Source organism: Oryctolagus cuniculus, chromosome 15 (assembly GCF_964237555.1).
Source record: "Oryctolagus cuniculus chromosome 15, mOryCun1.1, whole genome shotgun sequence".
Taxonomy (NCBI): domain Eukaryota; kingdom Metazoa; phylum Chordata; class Mammalia; order Lagomorpha; family Leporidae; genus Oryctolagus; species Oryctolagus cuniculus.
Genome location: NC_091446.1, coordinates 4422991 through 4445371, shown reverse-complemented (window position 1 = coordinate 4445371; position 22381 = coordinate 4422991). Strand labels below are relative to the sequence as shown.

At 55.4% G+C, this 22381-nt stretch overlaps 1 protein-coding gene across 2 annotated transcripts in view; it reads left to right on the top strand.

Annotated features, from left to right (window-relative positions):
- DOCK1 (dedicator of cytokinesis 1) overlaps positions 1–22381 on the top strand; it is a 494355-nt gene that overhangs the window by 427154 nt on the left and 44820 nt on the right. For both annotated transcript variants that reach the window (XM_051833503.2, XM_008274844.4), the window contains exons 34-38: positions 1779–1864; positions 2040–2196; positions 8385–8425; positions 9668–9758; positions 12087–12206. In XM_051833503.2, the coding sequence (XP_051689463.2) occupies positions 1779–1864; positions 2040–2196; positions 8385–8425; positions 9668–9758; positions 12087–12206 (495 nt within the window). The remainder of the gene's footprint in view (positions 1–1778; positions 1865–2039; positions 2197–8384; positions 8426–9667; positions 9759–12086; positions 12207–22381) is intronic.

Sequence of the window (22381 nt, the reverse complement as noted above, 5' to 3'; positions counted from 1 at the left end):
CCTCCTGGTTTCACTCAGTGTGGATGCCCCATCTCTGTGAGAGCACACCTCTCCCAGCCCCTCCTTCCTGCAGGTACCCGTGGGCGGGACCCTCGGCCCCCTGCATCGTGGGTGGGACCCTCGGCCCCCTGCATCGTGGGCGGGACCCTCGGCCCCCTGCATCGTGGGCGGGACCCTCGACCCCCTGCATCGTGGGCGGGACCCTCGGCCCCCTGCATCGTGGGCGGGACCCTCGGCCCCCTGCATCGTGGGCGGGACCCTCGGCCCCCTGCATCGTGGGCGGGACCCTCGGCCCCCTGCATCGTGGGCGGGACCCTCGACCCCCTGCATCGTGGGCGGGACCCTCGGCCCCCTGCATCGTGGGCGGGACCCTCGGCCCCCTGCATCGTGGGCGGGACCCTCGGCCCCCTGCATCGTGGGCGGGACCCTCGGCCCCCTGCATCGTGGGCGGGACCCTCGGCCCCCTGCATCGTGGGCGGGACCCTCGGCCCCCTGCATCGTGGGTGGGACCCTCGGCCCCCTGCATCGTGGGCGGGACCCTTGGCTCCCTGCATCGTGGGTGGGACCCTCGGCCCCCTGCATCGTGGGTGGGACCCTCGGCCCCCTGCATCGTGGGCGGGACCCTCGGCCCCCTGCATCGTGGGCGGTCACCGGGCTGGAATCCCAGGGCAGCAGTAACTCAGTTCTGCCAGGCAGCAAGGATGGGGAAGACGCAGCCTTCATCACGGAGGTAGCCACGTCCAGCCTCATACACTGTTTGAAAGACATTTTGGAGATTTGCATCTCCCCAGAATTTAGATCCAACCATGGATCCGGGTGGGAGGACCCTTTCCCACCGGATGCCCAGGAAATCCCCGCAGAAGTTCTGGGGGAGGAGGAGAGGACTGACCTTCTTGGGGCATCGGCTGGTCTGCGTTTAGGGTCCTTGCCCGGGGCTTCTGACATTTTTTTTTTTTGAAGATTTATTTATTATTTATTTGAAAGTCAGAGAGGGAAAGGAGGGGCAGAAAGAGAGAGAGAGAGAGAGGTCTTCCATCCACTGGTTCACTCTCCAGTTGCCGCAATTGGCTGTGCTGATCCGAAGCCAGGAGCCAGGAGCTTCTTCCCGGTCTCCCATGCGGGTGCAGGGGCCCAAGGACTTGGGCCCATCTTCTGCTGCTTTCCCAGGCCATAGCAGAGAGCTGGATGGGAAGTGGAGCAGCCGGGACTAGAACCGGCGCCCACGAGGGATGCAGGCACTGCAGGCAGCAGCGTTACCCGCTACACCACAGCGCCGGCCCCCGGCTTCTCTGACATCTCCCCAGCCGTACTGCAGCATTTCACTGGATCCGTCGAGGAGTGGCAGGGAAGTGGCCTCCTCGGCTGTTTGCAAATTGCCGAGAACTCTTTGCTGGCAAGCGAGGCGCCATCTGTTCTGTTCTCAGAACCAGTGAGCTACTTCGGAGGCTTCCTGTTTGTGGAGATGGAGTTGGAGGCTCCTCTCATGTTGCTCTTTGGGGCTCCCCCGCCCGGTTCCCATGTCCTTCTCGCTCTGTCCTGGCTCCTGCCATCCGGGTCTGCATGCTCCGGCCCCATAACCAGGGACGGAAGTGAAAGGTCTCCCGCGGCAGGACACCTCCGGGGTTTCGGGGGTGGCCTCTGGGGTGAACCAGGGCTTCGGAGCTGGAGGGTCACGGTCAGGTGATCGGCCCTCGCCGACGTGTGCGCTATGGAAGCTCAGGCCGGAAGATGGAGTAGCCGCCATGCTGACTGTCTGTGCTTCCTCTGTTTAATTACAGTTTGAGAATGAGATCATCACCAAGCTGGATCATGAAGTGGAAGGAGGCAGAGGAGACGAGCAGTACAAAGTGCTCTTTGATAAAATGTGAGTGTTGATTAGCACGGGGATCTATGGAGGCAGAGAGACCATAATTACTACAGTGAACTTTGTAGCCCAGAAATAATTAAAAGGTATTAATAATGGGAAATATTTAAGACCACCCCTCGGTGCAGCCACTGCGTCTGCGTGTGGGTAACCAGGTGCGTGCCATCACCCTCAGCCTCCTGGAGCACTGCAGGAAGCATAAATACCTGGCCAAGAGCGGCGAGGTGTTCGTCAGGCTCGTGGTGCGCCTGATGGAGCGGCTTCTGGACTACAGGACCATCATGCACGACGAGAACAAGGAGAACCGCATGAGCTGCACCGTCAACGTGCTGGTGAGTGGCGGCCCCGTGCATCCCCATGCGGCCCCGTGTGGCCCCGTGTGGCCCCGTGCGGCCCCGTGCGGCCCTGTATGGCCCCGTGTGGCCCCGTGCGGCCCTGTGCGGCCCCGTGCAGCCCTGTATGGCCCCGTGCGGCCCCGTGCGGCCCCGTGCGGCCCCATGCGGCCCCGTGAGGCCCCGTGCGGCCCCGTGCGGCCCTGTGTGGCCCCGTGCAGCCCCGTGAGGCCCCGTGAGGCCCCGTGCGGCCCTGTGAGGCCCTGTGCGGCCCCGTGTGGCACTGTGCGGCCCCGTGCAGCCCTGTGTGGCCCCGTGAGGCCCTGTGCGGCCCCTGCAGCCCCTTGTGGCCCCGTGCAGCCCCATGTAGCCCATGCGGCCCCGTGCGCCCCGGCCTTCCCAGCAGAGCGGGGCTGCCTTGGCTTCCTGGCTCAGCTGTCTCAAGGCAGCAGCCCCGAGAGCCCCACTCCACGCAAGTCTGTAGAGTGCACTCCCCTCCACGTTTTCACACTGTTCTTCCTGATGTGAAAACCGTCTTCCTTTGTGATCCTGGTAGCTCCTGACTTGATGATGGATGCAGGGCTTCCTCGTAAGAGATTATCAACACGTTCCTACTGGGTGGGTTACATGGGGCACACCAAAAGACAGGCCCACATCCCAACTCTCAGAACCCATCAGTGCGACTATTTTGGGGGAAACGAAGGTTCTTGCAGATGAAGACTCTCTGGATGGGAGCATCTTGGATTACCTGGGGGAGGAGACCCTACCTCTGACAACAGGTGTCCTCATAGGAGACAGAGGGGGAGGAGACACAGAACAGAGGTGAAGTCGGGTAGACAGAGGCAGGGATTGGAGTGACGTGTCCACGAGCCGAAGAACGCCGAGGATCAACAGCTACCCCCGGGAAAATAGAAGAGGCTAGGGCGCGTTCTCCCCTAGAGCCTCTAGAGAGAACCATGGCTCGGTTCACAGTCTGATTTTGAGCTTCCGGCCCAGATAAGCGAGAGAACATGCATCTGTTGTGTTAGGCCACCTAGTGTGTGACAGCGCAGAGCTGGCTTCTTGCACTTGGCTGCTGCCTTCCGTCATGCCCACTGTTTGCTGTGGTCGCCGGGGTAAGGCTAAGGCTTTGCATGCCCCTTTCCAGTGTCCTTGTGGCCCCGGGAGGCACAGCCAGGAAATGTGTTCCAGCCAATGAGCTCTCAGGAAGCTTGATGAAAGGCGGAGCCTGGCTGGCGTACCTCCTGGCTCTCAGCAGCCGTGTGATGCTCACCCCTGGCTTCTGAGCTCTCTGCCCCATCCTCCTGAAAGGCCACCTCCAAAACTGGACAGACGGGACATCAAGAATCACACCTTGGTGGGGCAGAAGCCCACAGACAGAAGCCACTGCTGGACCACGGCTGGACGTCTCTATCCGGTACAGCAAGTTCCCTCTCAACACGTAATTACAATGCATTCTACCAATGAGAAATGGTTTAAAAAGATAGACAGGGCATGGGAAGCAGACCCAGGTACGGCACAGGTTTTGGAACCATCAGACCAGGAATCGGAAGCAGCTGGGATCAACACGCTAAGCTGGGGAACGTGGACCACGAGCAGCAACAGACGGACAGTTTATGCAGAAAGATCTGAAAGCTGTCCTAGAAACCCAGAGTACTGCACAGGGTGAGGAGTGCCCTTGATGGTCTCGGCAGTCAACTGGACACAGCCAGGGCCAGACTCGGGGAGCCGGAGGGCCTGGACACCTCTGCGTGTGCACCGTGAGGGTCTGGGCCGCTGTGCCCGTCCCCGCCGCCGGCCCCTGCCCCTCTCCCCGCCTCTGCATCACCTGCGGCTCTGTGAGCCATGGCAGCAGCTCTGCCCCAGCCCAGCGGGCCTTGCTCTCGCACAAGGACAGCACCGGTCCTGGCTCCAGCGTCCTCTTGCATTCGCGCCTCTGTCCAAAGCCATTTACTCTGCTAGTTCTGATGTGGTTGACATGAAGTAGGAACCAGAGATGTTCTGTGGACAGGACGTGGAAGCCTTTGCGAAGTCGTTCCCATCTGCGGACGCAACTGTACATCCTCCCTCTGCCCTTCCCAGGGATCCAGCGGCCAGTCGGTGTCCAGGAAAGAGAACTGTTAATAAGTTTGTTGGGTTTCTAGCTCGGGGGCTTGAGAGATCCGTTTGTTTTCAGGAGAATCTCTGTGAACTCTGGGGCAGGAGTGGTAGCGAACTCTGAATGTGGCCTCTTACTCAGCGGAACCCAGGGTCGGGAAACGAACTGTTGAATACACACGTGCACTCACGGTTTTGTGCGTCAGCCCAAGTTCCTCTCTCACGTGGAGGCCGACTCAGCATCCACCAGCTGATTCCTGTCATCAGCACCAGCTCCATTTTAGCTAAAAAAACACGCCCAGAGTTCCCGAGATTGTCTGTTGGGGGCACATCCTGAGTCACCCCGCATAGAGTCTGGTATTTTATTCCTAACCATTCCCAGGGATGAGAAAATGGATCCCACGGTTCTGTCACAGTTCTTTCATGTACAAACTCAGACGAGTCCCTGGAATAAAGAAAAAACGAGAGACCGGAGTTTTACAGTGGTTTTCAAAGTACATTTTTTACTTTTTCTCCTATTTTTATTATAGGAATAGATTTCATAGAGATGCATCTGATGTCCATCTCAATGAATATAGACATACATTGGATATGCGTAAAATCTCCTCACTTTGTCACTAAGTAGGAATATCTACAAAATCCTAGAGTTAATTAATAAAGAACATAGCATCTTTTTAGAACCACTGCTGTTTTATAAAAAAAATAAGAGTTAGTAGAACATTCTGAGTTGTATGGGCTCATTAATATTCTACTCTTCCTTGCACTTAAAAAGATAAAACTGAAGATACAAACATGAGAGAGACAGCAGTCACTCTGCCCGGCCAGCTAAGTCTGTCTTAGCTTGTCTGCATGCGTATCAGCTTGGGGAGCCCACTGGACCAAGTGCACATTTGTAATGCTTTAACTAGCATTGTATTGCTACCTCTTGATCAAGCAATCTTAACTATGATTATTAACCAGTCTTAACCATTGGTCATTGACTTGGTTCTGTGTCACCTAGTTCTTTCATGCGGTCATCAGCATGACCCACTGTTGTTTTATAAAGGATTCATTTATTTATTTGAAGGCAGAGTTACACTGGGGGGGTGGGGGCAGAGAGACAGAGAGATCTTCCATCTGCTGGCTCCCTCACCAAATGGCCACAACAGCCAGGGCTGGGCCAACCCAAAGCCAGGAGTCTGGAACCCCACTGGGTGTCCCACGTGGGTGGCAGGGGAGCAAGTACTTGCGCCATCTGCTGCTGCTTTCCCAGGTGCATTAGCAGGGAGCTGGCTCAGAAACAGAGCAACCGGGACTCAAACTGGCACCCACAAGGGATGCTGGTACTGTAGAATGGCTTCACCCTCTATGCCACAACGCGGGCCCCAGCGTGAGCCCTGTGAAAGCACCATTACTTCATTGCATTGTTAGTTCATTGATACCACTTCCTCTCTCAGAGCCCTGTAGAGTCCTCAGCCGTGATTGGTACACAATCAGGACCAACATTGTGAAGCTCTCAGACTCTGCTGTGGTCACGGAGGAGCGCGATTGGAAATAACAGTGCAAGTGTCAGAGTGTGTGGGGTCAGTCGCCGCTGGACCCGGGTGGGGGGACCAGTCCCCGCGGGTGCCTCTGAGAGCCCGGCGCGGAGCTCGGCACAGACGGCAATGCTGCTGCTGTGGAGGGGACGTGGTGGAAGCCCGTGGGGAGGCAAGGACACCGCGCACGGAGCCCAGAAGCGAAGCTCAGGAGCCGTGTGAACTTGGACGTAAGAAGCACAACGGTTTTCTATAGGAACCGGGACCAGAGATGAATGTGTCTGGGCTCCGGGGAGGTTTTGAAGTCCTGGGAAGAGAACAGAACTCAGCACAGGCAGGAAATAGAAGACATCGCGTGACTGCAAGGCAGGAATGAGGCCACACGACCTCCTCACGGTAAAGGAGAACGATCAAAACCTCAGGAAGGGATTAAAAATAGGAGGACGGAGGGGCTGGTGTGACACCGCGGTGTGTAGACACTGACGAGTGAGCTGCCAGCGAAGGCTCGTTCTCTGCCTTCCATGTGGACTGGCTCCGTCACGTCAGCACTCTGAGCTGTCAGCTGAAAATATCCTCATCGCCGAGCCCTGTCGCAGGAACCAGAGGACGGTCAAATGTCAGCCGCTGCAGATTTGAGAATCTCGGTGCCCCCACTTTCTTCCTGTGTTTCTCTATCATTTCGGTCCAGAGAGATCAGTGGTGGAAGCGAGGCCTTTATTCGTAAGAGCCCCTGTCCTCTGGCTGCGTGATTGCATGTCTTTACCATGGTGATGTGCGCGGGTTACCCCAGGCACCGTCCTCAGGTGCACGGCTCCGCACTGGCGGTGCCTTAGGCCTCTTTAGATGGCTTTTCCGTGTTTTTCTGGTGTCTTGTGAGAGACAAAGATTGTAAAGTGCTTGTGGAGATCATCCTATTAAGAAATGTAATGTGGGAACAGGTGTTGTGATACAGTGTCAGTTAAGGTCTTGCTTGACTGTCTGTGTCCCACACAGGAGTTCCTGGTTCGAGTCCCAGCCGCTGACCCATCCCTGCTAACGCACACCCCGAGAAGCAGCAGGCGATGGCTCAAGTCCGAGTCCCTGCCACCCACGTGGAAAAGCCACTTGGAGTTCTGAGCTCCCAGCTCTGCCTGGCCCAGTCCTGGCTGTTTTAGGCAGTGATGAAACATCTGGCTGTTAGGGTCTGGCTGTCTGTCTCTCTTAAAGATGTATTTTATTTGAAAAGCAGAGTAACACAGAGAGAAAGACAGAGGGAGAAAGAGATCTCCCATTGGCAGAGTCACTCCCCCAAAGGGCCGGGGCAGGCTGAAGCCAGAAGCCGGGAACTCTCCCCTGGACTCCCACGTGGTGGCCGGGGCCAAGCACGGGGGCCATCTCCTGCTGCCTCCCCAGGGGCATCAGCAGGGAGCTGGAGTGGAAGCAGAGCAGCCAGGCCTTGCTCAGCACTCAAACTGGCGCTCTGGTACGGGATTTCAGCTTAACCCACTGCACTGCCTGGCCTGCCCAGGACTCTGTCTCTGCTGCTCTTTTAAATAAAATGAAAATGAGTACATGAACATTTTTTAAAATCAAGAAATATAATTTTGCTAAAAAGGTTTATGCTTAGCCAGAAGATGTTTTACAGTAAAGGTGTGGATACAGCCCATTGGCTGTGTTCTGCTAATCTTCCTCCATCTGCATTTATCCACAGGGGACATTCTAAGTGACAGCCTGTTTCTTACAGTGTTCTGGGAGGTCTGTGTAGAGAAGTGTCATCCCAGGGAAATTCCTGGGACTGCGAAATGTTCGATAACTACATCATTCAGTACAGCAGCAGCAGCCCCCAGTGGCTATAGAACACTCCAGGTGTGGGAAGTACAACTCAGAAAGTGAATTCTTAGCTTTATTTAATGTCACTTACTTTGCCTTTAAGTATCTGAAGGTACTTTAAGAAGTTTGTAGACAATGAAATTAACATAAGTGTATTTGGTGGTGGTGGGGATTTGAAATCCATGCATATGAGGGATCTTCGCAAGGTTCTTGGAAACACATTCTATAAAAAACATGTTTGCATGGACCTAAACATTTTTTGCATGAACAGACGTTCATCCCATATTTCCGTGAACTTTCTGAGTGTTCTCACCTCATACGTGGAAGGCGACTGACTACAGAATCTTTGCTGCCTTCCCGTGGCTCTGGCTGAGGCTGGGCTCAGCAGGAACTAACTCCCGTTGAGGGTACTTACTTGCTTGTTCACGAACTGGGCTATTGACTTATTTATGTGGGGTTATAATGGGTAAGAGATCTGTCATCGGACAGAACCTTCTTTTAATTGAAGACAGGTGACTTTCAAATGACAGAAGTAGACTTTAGTCATCACGGTGTTCAGAGACTGGGAAACGGGGATCTTAGAATAACAAAGGGAGACGGGTAAAGGTGGCTGTGCAGTTTATGTGAATTTACGGCTCAAGTCAGAAGACCTGGGTCCTCGTGGAAGTGTCCCCTGCCGGCTGAGGAATGTTGACTTTTTGGTGGACATGTGACACCTTTTGTGGAACAGGTATCTTAAAACTGCATTATGGTTTAATTTTTCAGAACTTCTACAAGGAAATTGAAAGAGAAGAAATGTACATAAGGTGTGTATGCCCAGTGCTGCCGCCCCCCTCCCTGCCCCGTGTTCGCGGGAACCGCTGTTTGTCAGCTCCCTGCTAAGAGTGCTCTGTCGCCACCGGGCTGACGGGTGGCACACTGGGAAGGCGCGGCTGTCTGAGGCTGGGTGTCCTGGAGCTCCCAGGGGTCTTCTTGGCCTTCGTGCAGCGGGGCCAAGCCAGTACCGAGTTTGGGGAGTCACATGCAGCCAACCGGAAGTCCAAGCTGAAAGAGGTGGACTTCACAAGGCTGTCACACCCTTTCACCAACCCGCGTGGCCCTTTGGAAGCAGATAGCACCACGCATTTTGCTGGTTCACGGCAAGTTCCTGGACTACATGAGAAATCTGCGTATAACTCTGCCAGAAGTAGGCAGTATCACAATTTTCCATCTACTCTCCCTTAATGGACACCATACTCCTAGCACGTTCTTCTGCTTGCCTTCTCTTTTTCCCACGAAGTCAAAGGTGCCTTGCGTTGCCTGCTGGGTTGTGCCCCCTCACCTGCCTTTCTGTGCAGCCTGGCGGGCTGTGATTGAGCCCCTGTCTCTCATGGTGAAGCGTAGGGTCCAGGGTCAGATTGTTAGATTTCCACAGTGAAGAAGAGGTTAAGGTTATACCCATGAGCGTTTCATGGCGGGTTTATGACTTGAGTGTGGTTGTCCAGTTTTTCATTTGTATGATTTTTTTTTACTTCTCCTCAAAGAAGAAAAGCCAGGTGAATAGAGGTACTTGGGAAAACAATCAGTTAGCTTTTTCCATGCACAATATTCCTGGCTTTTTATGCAAAAGCGACCTTTACTTCGTTATGGCAGAGAAATTCTTTCGCGCACGTCCGCTGTTATCCATGGACTCCTCAGTCCTGTGGATTTGCATGAATTCCTCTGGGCATTTGGATCCACTAGAAATGTAGGAAATCGCAGTTGGAGGGAAAATCCGGGAAAGATAAAAGAAATAAGAAACCCTGACGTGAAGTCTGCTTTCGTGTATCATTCATTTTTTTCCTGAAAACGAAAGACTTAGCATCTTTAAATATGTCTGTTATTGCATATGACCCTGTTGGTTTCCCTTAGTGTTTTCTGCAGCAAAGTTTTGAGAGTGGAGCGAATCATGAGCTTGTAAAATGAAAGTGCACATCTGATTTGCTGCGGGACACAGCATTGAGCTCTTGCAGTCCTCAGCACAGGCTACCTGGTGACGTTTTAAGTGTGTGCCTTGTTCTCTGGCTCAGGTACCTGTACAAGCTCTGTGACCTGCACAAAGAGTGTGACAACTACACCGAAGCCGCGTACACCCTGCTTCTCCACGCAAAGCTGCTTAAGGTATGAAAATCATGATGCGTGTTCTGAATCTGTTGTTAAAAATTCTAAGATCATGCAAAAGTTTATTTTTCTGTGAAAAATTTTAATAAACATAGAGCGCAAGTTTTTATGGATATTTACTAAATTCAGTAAGTAAAAATATTTAGGAAATATTTTGATTAAAGTTCTAGCCCCGAATGCAGATTTAGCGAAATGCCGTAGCACATTCTCACCAAGCATCCTCAACCTCCAATAAGCTGCGTGTCAGCCGTAAGTCAGAGATTCTGCAGTGCCTTCCTCAGGCCGCCAGGACTCAGTAATGGTGACTTCAAGAAAAAGGGACCTCCCTGGTAGAGCAGCTAAAGATGGGAGGAAACACCCACACCCCTGATGACTTAGTGGAGGCAGAAGGGAGCGGACCACGGCTTTTCTGTCCGTTTGCATTGAGACTTCCTGTGGGTGTTCTGTGCTTCACTCTGCTGAAGGATCCTGGTCACAGGTCTAATGTGACATCACAGGTCTAGTGCTGCATCACAGGTCTAGTGTGACATCACAGGTCTAGTGTGACATCACAGGTCTAGTGTGGCATCACAGGTCTAGTGCTACATCACAGGTCTAGTGTGACATCACAGGTCTAGTGCTACATCACAGGTCTAATGTGGCATCACAGGTCTAGTGCTGCATCACAGGTCTAGTGTGATATCACAGGTCTAGTGTGACATCACAGGTCTAGTGCGACATCACAGGTCTAGTGCGGCAATACAGGTCTAGTGTGACATCACAGGTCTAGTGCGACATCACAGGTCTAGTGCGACATCACAGGTCTAGTGTGGCATCACAGGTCTAGTGCTACATCACAGGTCTAGTGTGACATCACAGGTCTAGTGCTACATCACAGGTCTAGTGTGGTGTCACAGGTCTAGTGTGACATCACAGGTCTAGTGTGACATCACAGGTCTAGTGCTACATCACAAGTCTAGTGCTGCATCACAGGTCTAGTGTGACATCACAGGTCTAGTGTGACATCACAGGTCTAGTGCTACATCACAGGTCTAGTGCTGCATCACAGGTCTAGTGTGACATCACAGGTCTAGTGTGACATCACAGGTCTAGTGCTACATCACAGGTCTAGTGTGGCATCTTCCACTGCTCTGTGATTCTTTGGTCACACAGAGAGCTCTAGACGCTGGCGTCTGTTTGCAGCGCCACATTCATGCTCTGCCCAGATCCAGTTCCAGCATAGTTGGCCCTACAGTGTCCATCCTAGATGGACCTGCCCAGCTCCCCCGACTTGTCCTGCCCCCAACTTGTGTCACCACATCTAGTGCCAGCACTCCTGATGGAACCTGACTAGCGCCAAGTCTGGTGGGACATCACGCCCCTCCTCTAGCTGGGGACACTCCTGTGGGCCAGGCAGCCTGGGAGCTGATTGCTTTCACTGGTGTCCTGGCTTCCTGGGGCCAAGCTCCACCTGCCAGGTCCTGCCGCTGAGCCAGCGCATTCACACGATGTCCTGCAGGCGGAAGTCCGCCTCCCTCCCTCACAAGCGCGTGAACTCTTCCCGTAACAGTATTTCCGCCTGTGCAGCTGCACCGTCTCCAGGTGACCAGGAGCTCCTGGGGGCAGGGCACCTTCTGACTCATCTTAGACCCCGAGGCCAGCACGTGAAAGGTCCCCACCCAACATCTGTTTTATTGAGCCTGCACCTAGTGCCCTTCACTCGCTGAGCTGAGTCAGTAACGGTTACGTTTCAGCTGTCAAACGGCGAGGCGCCGTGGCCTGGTACGAACCCTGTGCGTCTTCAGGACGTTGGCTAACCACACCCACACCTGCACAAACACTGACTGTGGCAGCGCCAGCCCTAGGACTGAAGGTTCACGGTCTCTCAGGTCCTTTGACAGCCTGTGAGCGAGACCCAGACATTCCTGGGGCCTTCCTCCCAGACATCACTGAGGTCTTGAGCAACACAGGGCCGGGCAGAGCCCAGAGCATGCCCCTGACAGCCACAGGTCGCCTGGTTCATGCTGTGTCCCAGGATGTTACGAGCCATCGTTAGCGAGCTGACATGTATACTTTCTAGAACATTCTGGACTTTTCTCCCTGTGAACCCAGCCACAGTCCTGACCCCCTTCTTTCCTTTCATTCCTCCTGGGTCCTCCAGACAGGGGCTCTCTCCTCGCACCCCAGGCCCCAGTGGTGTGGTGGCAGCAGCCACACCGCATCCTCAGAGTCACGGTGCACACGTGTGCACATGCGTGTGGAGCGTGGCATTCCAACCCTGCCAGCGGACAGTGCAGTGGGCGCACGGGCTCTCCCCTCAGCCTTGCTCACCCTGTGCTTTGATCTCAGTGGTCGGAGGACGTATGTGCGGCCCACCTCACGCAGCGGGACGGGTACCAGGCCACGACGCAGGGGCAGCTGAAAGAGCAGCTCTACCAGGAGATCATCCACTACTTCGACAAAGGCAAGGTAAGGAACGCGCCGCGGGCAGGTGCGCTCCAGGTCTCTCTGGGCGCCCAAGCACAGCACTGTCAGCACGCGATGTGTGCACACCAGGAAGTTGCTACAAAACACATATGCAAGGGGGTTGTGCCCCTCGCCTGCATTAGAAGTAGAAATGAAATCTGTCTCCAGAAGACCCAGTGGCCCTTTGCAGATGCCCTGTTGAAGGCAGGGACTGAGGAAGCACGGGCGGCTTTGTGGCCCGTCCCCAGGACGAGCGAGCCGGACCCCCGATGGCAGGTGTCTCTGTGCACTCGGGAATCACGCTCCTTTGACGTCTCGCCTCCTCTGTTGCCGCTGGGAAGCGAGTCCCGAGGTAGGCCAGGCGTTGCCCCTCCTCGGTGCCTTCTGGATGCGTTGTCGCAGACAAAATTCTGTGTGCCGTGGACTCGTGCTAAGAGGAAGCCTGCCACTGTCGGCTCTGTGACTCAGCGTGCAGAAGGTCAAGTCCACCGCTGTGACGCCACAGCTCTGCGCACAATGCAGGGGCTGAGACCTCAAGGGGCCGTCTCTCCCTGTTCTGGAGTCTGGAAGCTGAAGTCTGGGTGTCAGCAAGGGCACGCCCCCTCTGGAGGCTCCAGGGAGAATCGGTTCCATGCCCTTCTCAGCACCGCAATGGGTGCTGCCCGCAGGCCATGGCGCTGGCTGGAGCCTCACACGTCTCTCTGCCCCCTGCCCAGGGCCCACCCTGCTCCTGTAGGACCTTCTCTTACCTTGATGGCATCCAGAGAGCCTGTTTCCAACAAGGTCACACTGATTGACACATGGTTACAGCTCCACACTTGGAGGGAGGATGGCTGCCCCTCTTCCCGGCTTTGCTCAAACAGCTGTGAGTAGGGCCCCTGTGGTCTCCAGTTCAGAATCCTGCTTACATTGAGAGCTCCTCTGTGTATCTTTCCTGTCTGCCCAGTGGCCGGGTTGAAGACCACTTGGGCCGGGTGTGGTCTATGAATGACACCCAGGTCAGCCGTGGAACGGGCACGTTTCTTCCTAGAAGTGCGAAACCTTCACAATTAAGGGCGGTTACAAACATTTTACCAACAAAGGGGTAAAGCAGTAGGCCGCGTCCGCCGTTCCTTCCCCTGCTCCATCCATCCTCGACGGTGTTCAAGAGGAGGCGATCAGGCACTAGGACAGGGCAGGGCAGGGGTCAGCGGGGCTGCCGAACCCAGTGCCTTTGCAAGGAGCTGATCCTGGGCTCTGCTTGGAAACCCAGCCTCTGATGAGCTGTGTCCTGGGATCTCCCCGACCTCATCTTGCCCCCTCGCCCCCTCGTCGCTCTCTGGACTCTGGCGACCACTGCCCTTCCTGCTCTGCCCAGAGCCCTCTGCCCGTAACCAACCCACGGTGCACCTGTCAGCCCCACTGCAGAATTTTACAGCCCAGAAGTCTATGAAGTGAGGGGTGAGAAAACCTGGCTGAGACAAAGCTTAGGTGACAAAGTATTGTAGGCAGAAGAGACAAAGCAGCCGAAGGAACGTCCTCAGGCCGGCCCACGTTTGAGTGGAGCCAGAAAGATTCGAGTCTGTGGCCTGCAGGATGGCCGTGAGTCAGCGGGAGCTTTTGTGGGTTGTCTTCCGGGAACTGTCCAGGCTCTGCTGAGAAAACACATTGGAAAACTACTGAAGATCCATAGTATTTCCACGCGAATTGGAAAAATGGACCAGAATCCTCCTGGAAGTCAGGTGATGCAGAGTGAGGTGCTGGACAGAATTTTATAAAGAGATGTGAAGAGATTGGAAGTCCCTGGGGAATTAGTTGCACAAAAGTGCACTTTAACATCGATAGGCATTCTGTCCTCTGGGGAAACAGCAGTAGGAGGTCATTCTCTTCTCTATCAGTCGGGCTGAGCTGGAGGAGGCTGGAGCTTCGGCTTTGAGCCATGGTTCTGAACAACACAGGTGTGCTGTCACTCATGCTCCCTGCCCGGCCTGCTCACCTGCATCCCAGCTGAGCCGAGGTTCCACACCTGAGGAATGCAGTGGGCGAGGGACCTTAAGGAGCCCTGGGCCCGCGGTTGGATCTGCCCAGAACCGATGCATGTGCTTCCGCCCGTGTCAGCAACCATAGCCAATGTCAAGGGCTGGGCAGGTGCCCAGAAGAACAGGTGGGTGTGAGCAGCACCTGTGTGCACCACAGCCCTTATCAGACAGGGGAGCAAGGTTCTGGTGAAGAGCATGGGAGACGTGGGAATGTGAGTGTCGGAATCACCTGTGTGCACTTCTCAGAATCGCACTAACCCTGCACTGGAGGCGTGAGAGTAGAATTGTGCCGTAAGACCCGGTGTTGACCGTGATCCTGCTCCCTCCATAGGTGAGTTTTTTGTCCCATTTGAGAAATGTGAGAGGTACTTGGACAGGCAGGACACTGCAGGAGAATTAGCTCCCATTCCCTGTGACCAGGTTTCCAGAAATTTCCCCAGGAGGGAGCAGTCGATGGTCGCAGTGTGATATTTGGTGCCAGGTCTGGAATCACAAGGCCAAGGCAGTGTCCCTGCCAGGTCCGGGTACGTGCAGCAATTTGAGAGACAGCGTCCTTCATGCTTCTTTGGTTTGGCTTTGTTTTGTTTTGTTTTGACAGGCAGAGTTAGACAGTGAGAGAGAAGGAGACAGAGAGAAAGGTCTTCCTTTTTCTGTTGGTTCACCCCCCAAGTGGCCGCTGCAGCCAGCGCACTGCACTGATCTGAAGCCAGGAGCCACGTGCTTCTCCTGGTCTCCCATGCGGGTGCAGGGCCCAAGCACTTGGGCCATCCTCCACTGCACTCCCAGGCCACAGCAGAGGGCTGGCCTGGAAGAGGGGCAACTGGGACAGAATCCGGCGCCCCAACCGGGACTAGAACCCGGGGTGCCAGCGCCACAGGCGGAGGATTAGCCTAGTGAGCCACAACGCCGGCTTCTTCTTTGTTTTTAAATTTTTATTTATTTGAGAGACAGAGAAAGATACAGATAGACATAGAGGGTTCCCGTCTACTGGCTCATGCCCTATCCAGGGCCAGGGCCAGGAGGTGGGAACTCCATCCAGGACTCCCACATAGGTGCAGGAACCAATTACTTGACCTAACATCGCTGTCTCTCAGAGTCTGCATTAACAGGAAGCTGGAGTCAGGAACCCAAGCTGAGTGCTGAGCCCGGTGCTCTGACTTGGGGTGCAGGCATTTTAATCAGCATCTGAACGGCCCAGGAAAGTGGCCACCCCATTTCTGAAAGCAATGGAGGAAGACAGTGTTGAGGCTGTCACTGGGGATATAGGACTTGGAGGTTGGAGGGAGATCCCAGGGCACGAGTTTCCAGGCTCCCAGTTCAGATTGCAGTTATCTTGAGGGAGGGATAGGTCTGAAGGGCTCACAGGTGATGGTTGGCAGGTAATGTGTCCAATAGAAAGCTGGAGGAGGGCCTTGGCGAGTGTGGGGGCCCCAGAGAAGCCGGCTCCCACGCCATGGGTAGGTTCTGCCCGTGCTGTCATGTTCTGTATCCCAAGATGGTTGTGGCTACTGCCACTGGCTTTGCAGCCAGTCCAAACTGAGACAGGCTGTAGTGTGCAACACACGCTGTATTGATTTGCTTAAAGATTGATTGATTGATTTGCAAGGCAAAGTTAGAGAGAGAGAGAGAGAGAGAGAGAGAGAACTTCCATCTGCCAGTTTACTCCCCAAATGGCTGCAATGGCCAGAGCTGCGCCGATCCAAAGCCAGGAGCCAGAGCATCCTCCGGATCTCCCACTTAGGTGCAGGGGCCCAAGCACTTGAGCCGTCTTCCACTGCTTTTCCCAGGCATGTTAGCAGGGAACTAGATTGGAAGTGGAGCAGCTGGTGTGGGGAGCAACTGGGAGCAACTCGGACTAGACTAAGTTACTGGAATTAAGACTTATTCTATGCATCTGCTCTCCCACAATATGGCACTGGGAGAGGAGGAAACAGCTTCTACACAGCTGCCTCCAGTTCAACCAATAAACTGCAGGACCTGCTCCTGATTGGAGGAGAGCAGTGTACTCGGCGTGTGGGTAGCAAAGTTGGGATTGGTGGAAGAGGACTATAAAGGAGGAGAGAGACAACATGCACCGGGAACATCTATCTGAAGGAACACCTGTGCAGCCCCCGAGAGAGCCGGCCGGCGGTGTGCCGCTCCCCCGCGGAAGTGGGGAAAGTGGCAGGGGGAACTGCCCTTCCACGGAGGTGGAAGGGACGGTAGCCAACCCGGGAAGAACCAGCAGCAAACCCGGGAAGGGCCGAGCAGACGAAAGAACAGCGCAGGGTCCTGTGTTGCTCCTCCACGAAGAGGGGGAGCGGCATAATGGTGCCGTGACTCGGATATGAAGCCTAGGCAGGGTTTAGTGTCGTTCCTCTGCGAAGAGGGGGAGTGACAGCTGGGACTTGAACTGCTGCCCATATGGGATGCTGTCTCTGTAGGCAGTGGCTTTACCTGCTACACCACAGCACCGACCCCCACGTGCTCTATTTCCACGACTTGGTGCATAACAAGAAGTATGTTCTGATGGCCAAGTAACAGCCTCCCAAAATTCACACAATGGGGCCCTGACCCCAGGACCTTGGGATGTGACTGTATCTGGAGATAGGGAGGTCATTAAAGTACAATGAGGCACTAGGATGGTGTCCTTATTAGAAGAGAAGATCAGGACACAGATGCACACGGAGGGAGGACCACGGGGAGACGGGAACGCAGGTGGAAGAAACCAGCGCTGCGTGCTGGCACCTGGTTCTCCAGCCTCGGCCTCCAGAACTGTGGGGAACAATGTCCTGTCGTGTAAGCCTCCCAGTCATCAGCCAGATCCTTGTTTCGGTGGCAATTACCTCGTGCACGTTACGTGCTAAAGCGTAATGTTTTAGATCTTATAAATATTACCAACACCGACTTCACTTGGTAAATGCGGTGCCTGGAAATGTTCAGGTCCACACACAGCTCACCGTGTCTCCCTGTGGGCTGGTGCTGCCGCAGCCGAAGCCTTTGCTCTCACCGCCGACCCAGCACCCTGTCCAGGCAGCCTCTCCATCCCCAGGCTGGCGGGAACGCAGGCTCTCTGCCCTTCCTTGGAGGCCATTACAGGCGGCCAGAATTGCTTCTGTGCCTGTCGGTGTACGTACCTAACACCAAGTGAACATGTGAAAAGCTCAAGTGTATCTTAAGGAATTAGGAAATGGGGACCCATGCCACGGAGGAGTAGAATTTATGTCAGAGTGACAGGAACACAGAACGGGTGACACGGGCAGCTTCTTTGTCTTGTGCCCAGTGTCGCGTCTGTAAATGTGAAATAACTCTGAAGGCTGCGGCAGCTCCCAGCGTAGGGGATGTGGAGAGCTGGGCGAGCTGGGGGCTGCTGTGTGGCTTCTAAGGAACACAAGGAGGGAGAGAGGCAGAGACAGAGATTGCTGTGAAGATAAACTGTAGGAAGCCAAGACAAGGCAGCCTGTCTTCGAGAGGCAAGGTGGACTTTTCTGGTACTTACCCGTTTTGTCCCAGTCTCGAGTCACGCCCCTCGGTGATGTGATTCTCATTTCTGTTTCCAGTTAAGCTCATGAGGCTAGCGTTTGGGGCAAAGAAACCGCCACTGTGATTTTTAAATAAATAGAATATTATTTAAGAAAAGAAACAATGTATTTAGAGTAAGGCAACTTTGTGTCTCAGTTGAAGCTGAAGATGAGCAACTCCTGGGGGCCGCGTGATTATTCGGTGGAGCCTAAGATGGTGACCGGCCTCCAGCGGGGGCTGCACAGGCTGTGGCCCGCGGCCCATTTCCTTCTCTCATTAAGGAAATTGTTCTGTGTGTCCCCCAAGGAAACCTTAGACATCCTGGAGCCAGTGCGCCGCTCTACATTGCAACAGCAGCCCCCGGGGTGGGGGGGGGGGGGGAGTGGACATTCCGGCATCCATGGTGAGGTTGTCCCCCGGTGGCTGGCATCCCCGGGGCACACAGGGGAGTGGGGGGGGGATGGGGGGGCTGGATTGGAGAGTGTCTCTACTGCGTGTTGTGAAGCCAGCACAGCTGAATGGATTTTCTGCCTCTTTGTATCGGGTACTCACTGTGGAATCTGTTCTCTGCGTTTCTTCCGCATGAAATCATTCTTGTGTTTTTCCTTTCCTCTGTTTTAGAAAGTGTGGATGTCTTTCTGCCTAGCTCTTGGTCTCAGTCTTTTTCTTTCTCGCCATAAAACATCATTCCTGTCTGTCTGCCTGTTCATTCTTTCACAGTTCTTCCTTCCTGGGCTAATGATGGCGCCTTCTACCACCCGTTGGCACCTCGCTCCAAAGCCCTTCCCTTGAGTTTTGCCTCAGCCAACGAGCATTCCTTTCTGAAGGTGCCCTGAACTGACGGTCCCGTCGGGCTCGGTTGAGGCCCAGTAATTTCCAGTGAAGCCTCTAAGCAAAGCCGTCCTTCACTCAGGATCACCAGGCTTCCCTACGAAGGCTGAGCACCGAGCATCCAGCCCTGCCGTGGACAGACGTGGGCAGAGGGAGGCAGCCGGTGTCGGGCAGCCTCCTCCACCTCCGCCCTGGGCAGGCCTGCCGGACGCGGCGCATCGTCCATAGCCCCAGTGCTGTCTGAATCCTCCTCTATTTTCAACCAGAACTGTTTGCTTTTCCCTTAAAATAACCTCCCCGTGACAAAGTTCACACTTTCACCTGGCACCAGAGTTAAAGCGATTGCATCTTGCATCATCTTTGAACTAAAAATAGGGACTTAGCAGGTTTCTGGTTTGCGTGAGATGGCTGGATTTCTTTTCTAAATATTTAGGGTACAGTTGTCTCAGCCTGGGAGCTTTGCTTTTTAAAAAGTCACAGTTACTGAGGAAAGTGGTAGCCTTCTTATGAGTTAATTGCATTTCTAAAACGTTTGAAAACCTTGATGCTGGAATGTGTTCAGTCGGCCAGATGTTGGCCTGGAAAGCTGAGACCATCACATGTTCGTTATGATTTGCTCCTGTTTTTAAAAAATATGGAATCGTTGATTATCAGCACTTGAGAAAATCAATTTTTAGAATCAGAACTACACTGCCGTCCCACCCTTGGTGGGATCGCTAGAAAATTAGCCTGCTAACACACCTACTATGTGTCACTGCCATCCAGAACCCACAAAGGGCTGAAGACAAGGGTCTGCTTTGAGGTATTAGGGCTCTCAGCTAAGCAACAAGAAAACAAACTCCAGCCCCCAAACAGGCAGATGCTCCGTCTGTCCGTCTCACAGGTGCGGGAGCCACCGTTTGTTCTCAGGAGTAGCGAGGGCTTCCCGGAGGTGGTGACTTTTGTTGAGACTGAGATTAAGTTGCAGGCTATTTCTGGAGACAGCAGGAGTTCCAGTGAGTGGGGACCACACAGGTGAGGCCAACGGCTCCCACAGACTTGTCCCCTCCAGAGGAAGCAGGCATGCATGGGGGGTAAAGATGCAGGGGTCCGTCAGAGTCTGTGGTCTCCTGGATAGGGCTCACTCAACGAAGATTTCTTTTACAGACAGAGACATTAGAAACGTAGTGCTATGACATCGCCTTCCTCTTGGAGGGTAATGCTGGCAACACAGTGACACGGGTCGTGGAAGGAGGAGGCCCCGACACCAGGCAGGGTGCTGGCGCCGTTGTCTGGGCCCCAGGGGCGGAGATCCTGATTAGGGCAGCCCCTAAAGGAATGCTCGCGGGAGACGGGAAGTGACCTTGCAGGACTCACAGCCATATCCTCGAGACCAGACGAGAGTGCCAGCCGGGCCGGGGCTCTCACCCTGCCTGGAGCCTTGGCTCCTGGTGGGAGGCAGATGCAGGGGCAGGGTGCTCAGGTTGTGGCCACGAGCACAAAGGGACTGTGATGGTCTTAGCCCCTGAGCGAGGCAGCAGCGGTCAGGTGCAGGGTAAAGAGAGGATGATGGGGAGAGAAGATCAAGGCTTCGGCTCCCGTGTTGCCAAGCACAGGTTGTAGTGGGGTGAAGCTGACCCCCCTAGAGTTCTGTGTGCCAACTCTCAGGACCCGTGAATGTGACATCGTTGGGGTGAAGTCTTTGCGGATATAATGAAGTAGAAGGCACTGATGAGACCATCCTGTGACCAGTGCCCTTCTGGGGGACAACAGAGAAGACTCAGTTACCCAGAAAGCCCCGGGACAGCTGGAGAGGACATCACAGCCACCAGCGGCTGAAGGATACAAGAGCCTGTGTTCCTCCCCGAGAGCCCGCCCAGGGAGCCTGGGTTCCCCCCCCAGAACCCCCCAGGGAGCCTGGGTTCCCCCCCCAGAGCCCCCCAGGGAGCCTGGGTTCCTCCCCCCCCCGAGACCACCCAGGGAGCCTGTGTTCCTCCCCCAGAGCCCCCCAGGGCCTGGGTTCCTCCCCAGAGCCCACCCAGGGAGCCTGGGTTCCTCCCCAGAGCCCACCCAGGGTGGGAGGACCCGGCAGGTGAGAGCCGCTGGGGGAAGCGGCTCCTTCTCCCAGTGGACTGAAAGGGTGCACGGCACCCCTGGGCAAGCTTGGAGACTGGCAGCAGCCTGAGCGTTGAGGAGGTGAATTCTCCATACCACTGGGGAATGGAAGGGCTCCTAAGTCAAATATTGCCATTCCTTCTTTTAAAAAGTAGCCCGTCAGAGCTGGAGCTGTGGAGTGGTGGGCTAAGCCTGTGACACCAGCATCCACAGGAGCACCGCTTCCAGCTCCCTCCCTGCTAGTGAGCCTGGCAAAGCAGCTGCCCATGTGGGAGGCCCACGTGGACTTCCTGGCTGCTGGTTTGGCCTGGCCCAGCCCTGGCCATTGTGGCCATTTAGGGAGCAAATCAATGAAAGGAAGGTATTCCTCTCTCTCTCTCTCTGTCCCTCACCTTCTCCCTCTCCCTCTCTCTCTCTCTCTGTAACTCTTTTCAAATAAAATAAATACATCTTAAAAAAAAAAAAAAAAAAAAACCACTGACCAGCCACCTAGCAAGCTGTGACCAGGCTCTGTGAACGAGCGTGGACTCCACGTGCCCGCACCGAGCCCTCCTGCTGCTGCTGGACATGCGTGCAGGGCATTCTCTTCCCTCCTGTCCCAGCGCCGGGCTCTGCCTGTCCCCGTCCGCCTGAGCAGCCCGTCCCCTGCGGCACGGACCTCTTTCCCAGCCGCAGCAGCTTGCCCTCTCTCCCACCTCTGAGAACAGCTCCCCTCTGTTCTATCCACTTCCATTCTTTCACACACTGAAGGCCTGTGCGTGCTGCTCCTGCTCCTCCCTGCTGTTGGAGACCACGCCCTCCAGGTGGCCTGTCACTCCCTGTCAGAGGAAGGCATGATGGACAGGTCCCTTTCTCACTTTCTCTTGCAGCTGAGCAGGTCCTTTCTGCGTTGACTGATGGGGAGTGGCTGTTGGGGGGGTGGCTGTGGGAGAGAGGCGCTGCACCGACGGGCAGGGGTCGGGTGGGCCAAGGGCTCGGCTGCACCACCGGGCAGCGTTCACCTTCCGGTCCCTGTCAGAACTTCACCATCAAGGCCAAGTCCCAGAGCCCGCAGATTTGCCGGCCTCAGCAGTGGGCAGCCAGCGCCGCCGGACCACCTTCCCCAACGCGGCCAGCCCCACCTGTGTGCCCTTGGCGAGAGGGGCGGGGCACCGTCACTGCGGCCCGGCTGCTTGAAGCTGCCAAGCACAGAGCAGGTGGCGGTGCAGGGCTGGGGCTGTCGCAAAGGCCTTTGGGAGAAGTCCAGTTCACGCAGATGCTTGAAGCCGGTGCAGAACCCCAGGGTCCCAGCCTGGGGCTCGGTCCCAGGAACGAATGAGGGGCCTGCGGGGGTCTCCGTGCTGTAGGGAAAGATCCACACAGCCCTGAGACCAGCCGGGGCCTGGGAGTCACCACAGCCCTCCTCGTGGCCCACTGAGGCAGGCCCGCACCAGAAGGGACTAGAACGGTGGAGAACTGACCAGACAGGGCCGCGTGCTGGTCCTGCGTGCTGGGGCACCTCAGCCCGGAGCTCTGGAACCTTCCACTCCCTTGACTTCAATCCTCTGACGCCCCGGAGACCTGGGCTGGACTTTGGAAGCTCTGGGGTCGTTGAGGACGACTCTGGGCAGGGAAGAGCAGCTGGCATCCCAGCGTCTCAGGAGCAGCGTCCGTCTCCCTGTGAGCGCCCTGCAGCCGGGAAGCCCGGAGTCACGGCCAAGACCCTGCCAGCCTCAGTTCCTGCAGAGGGACCGT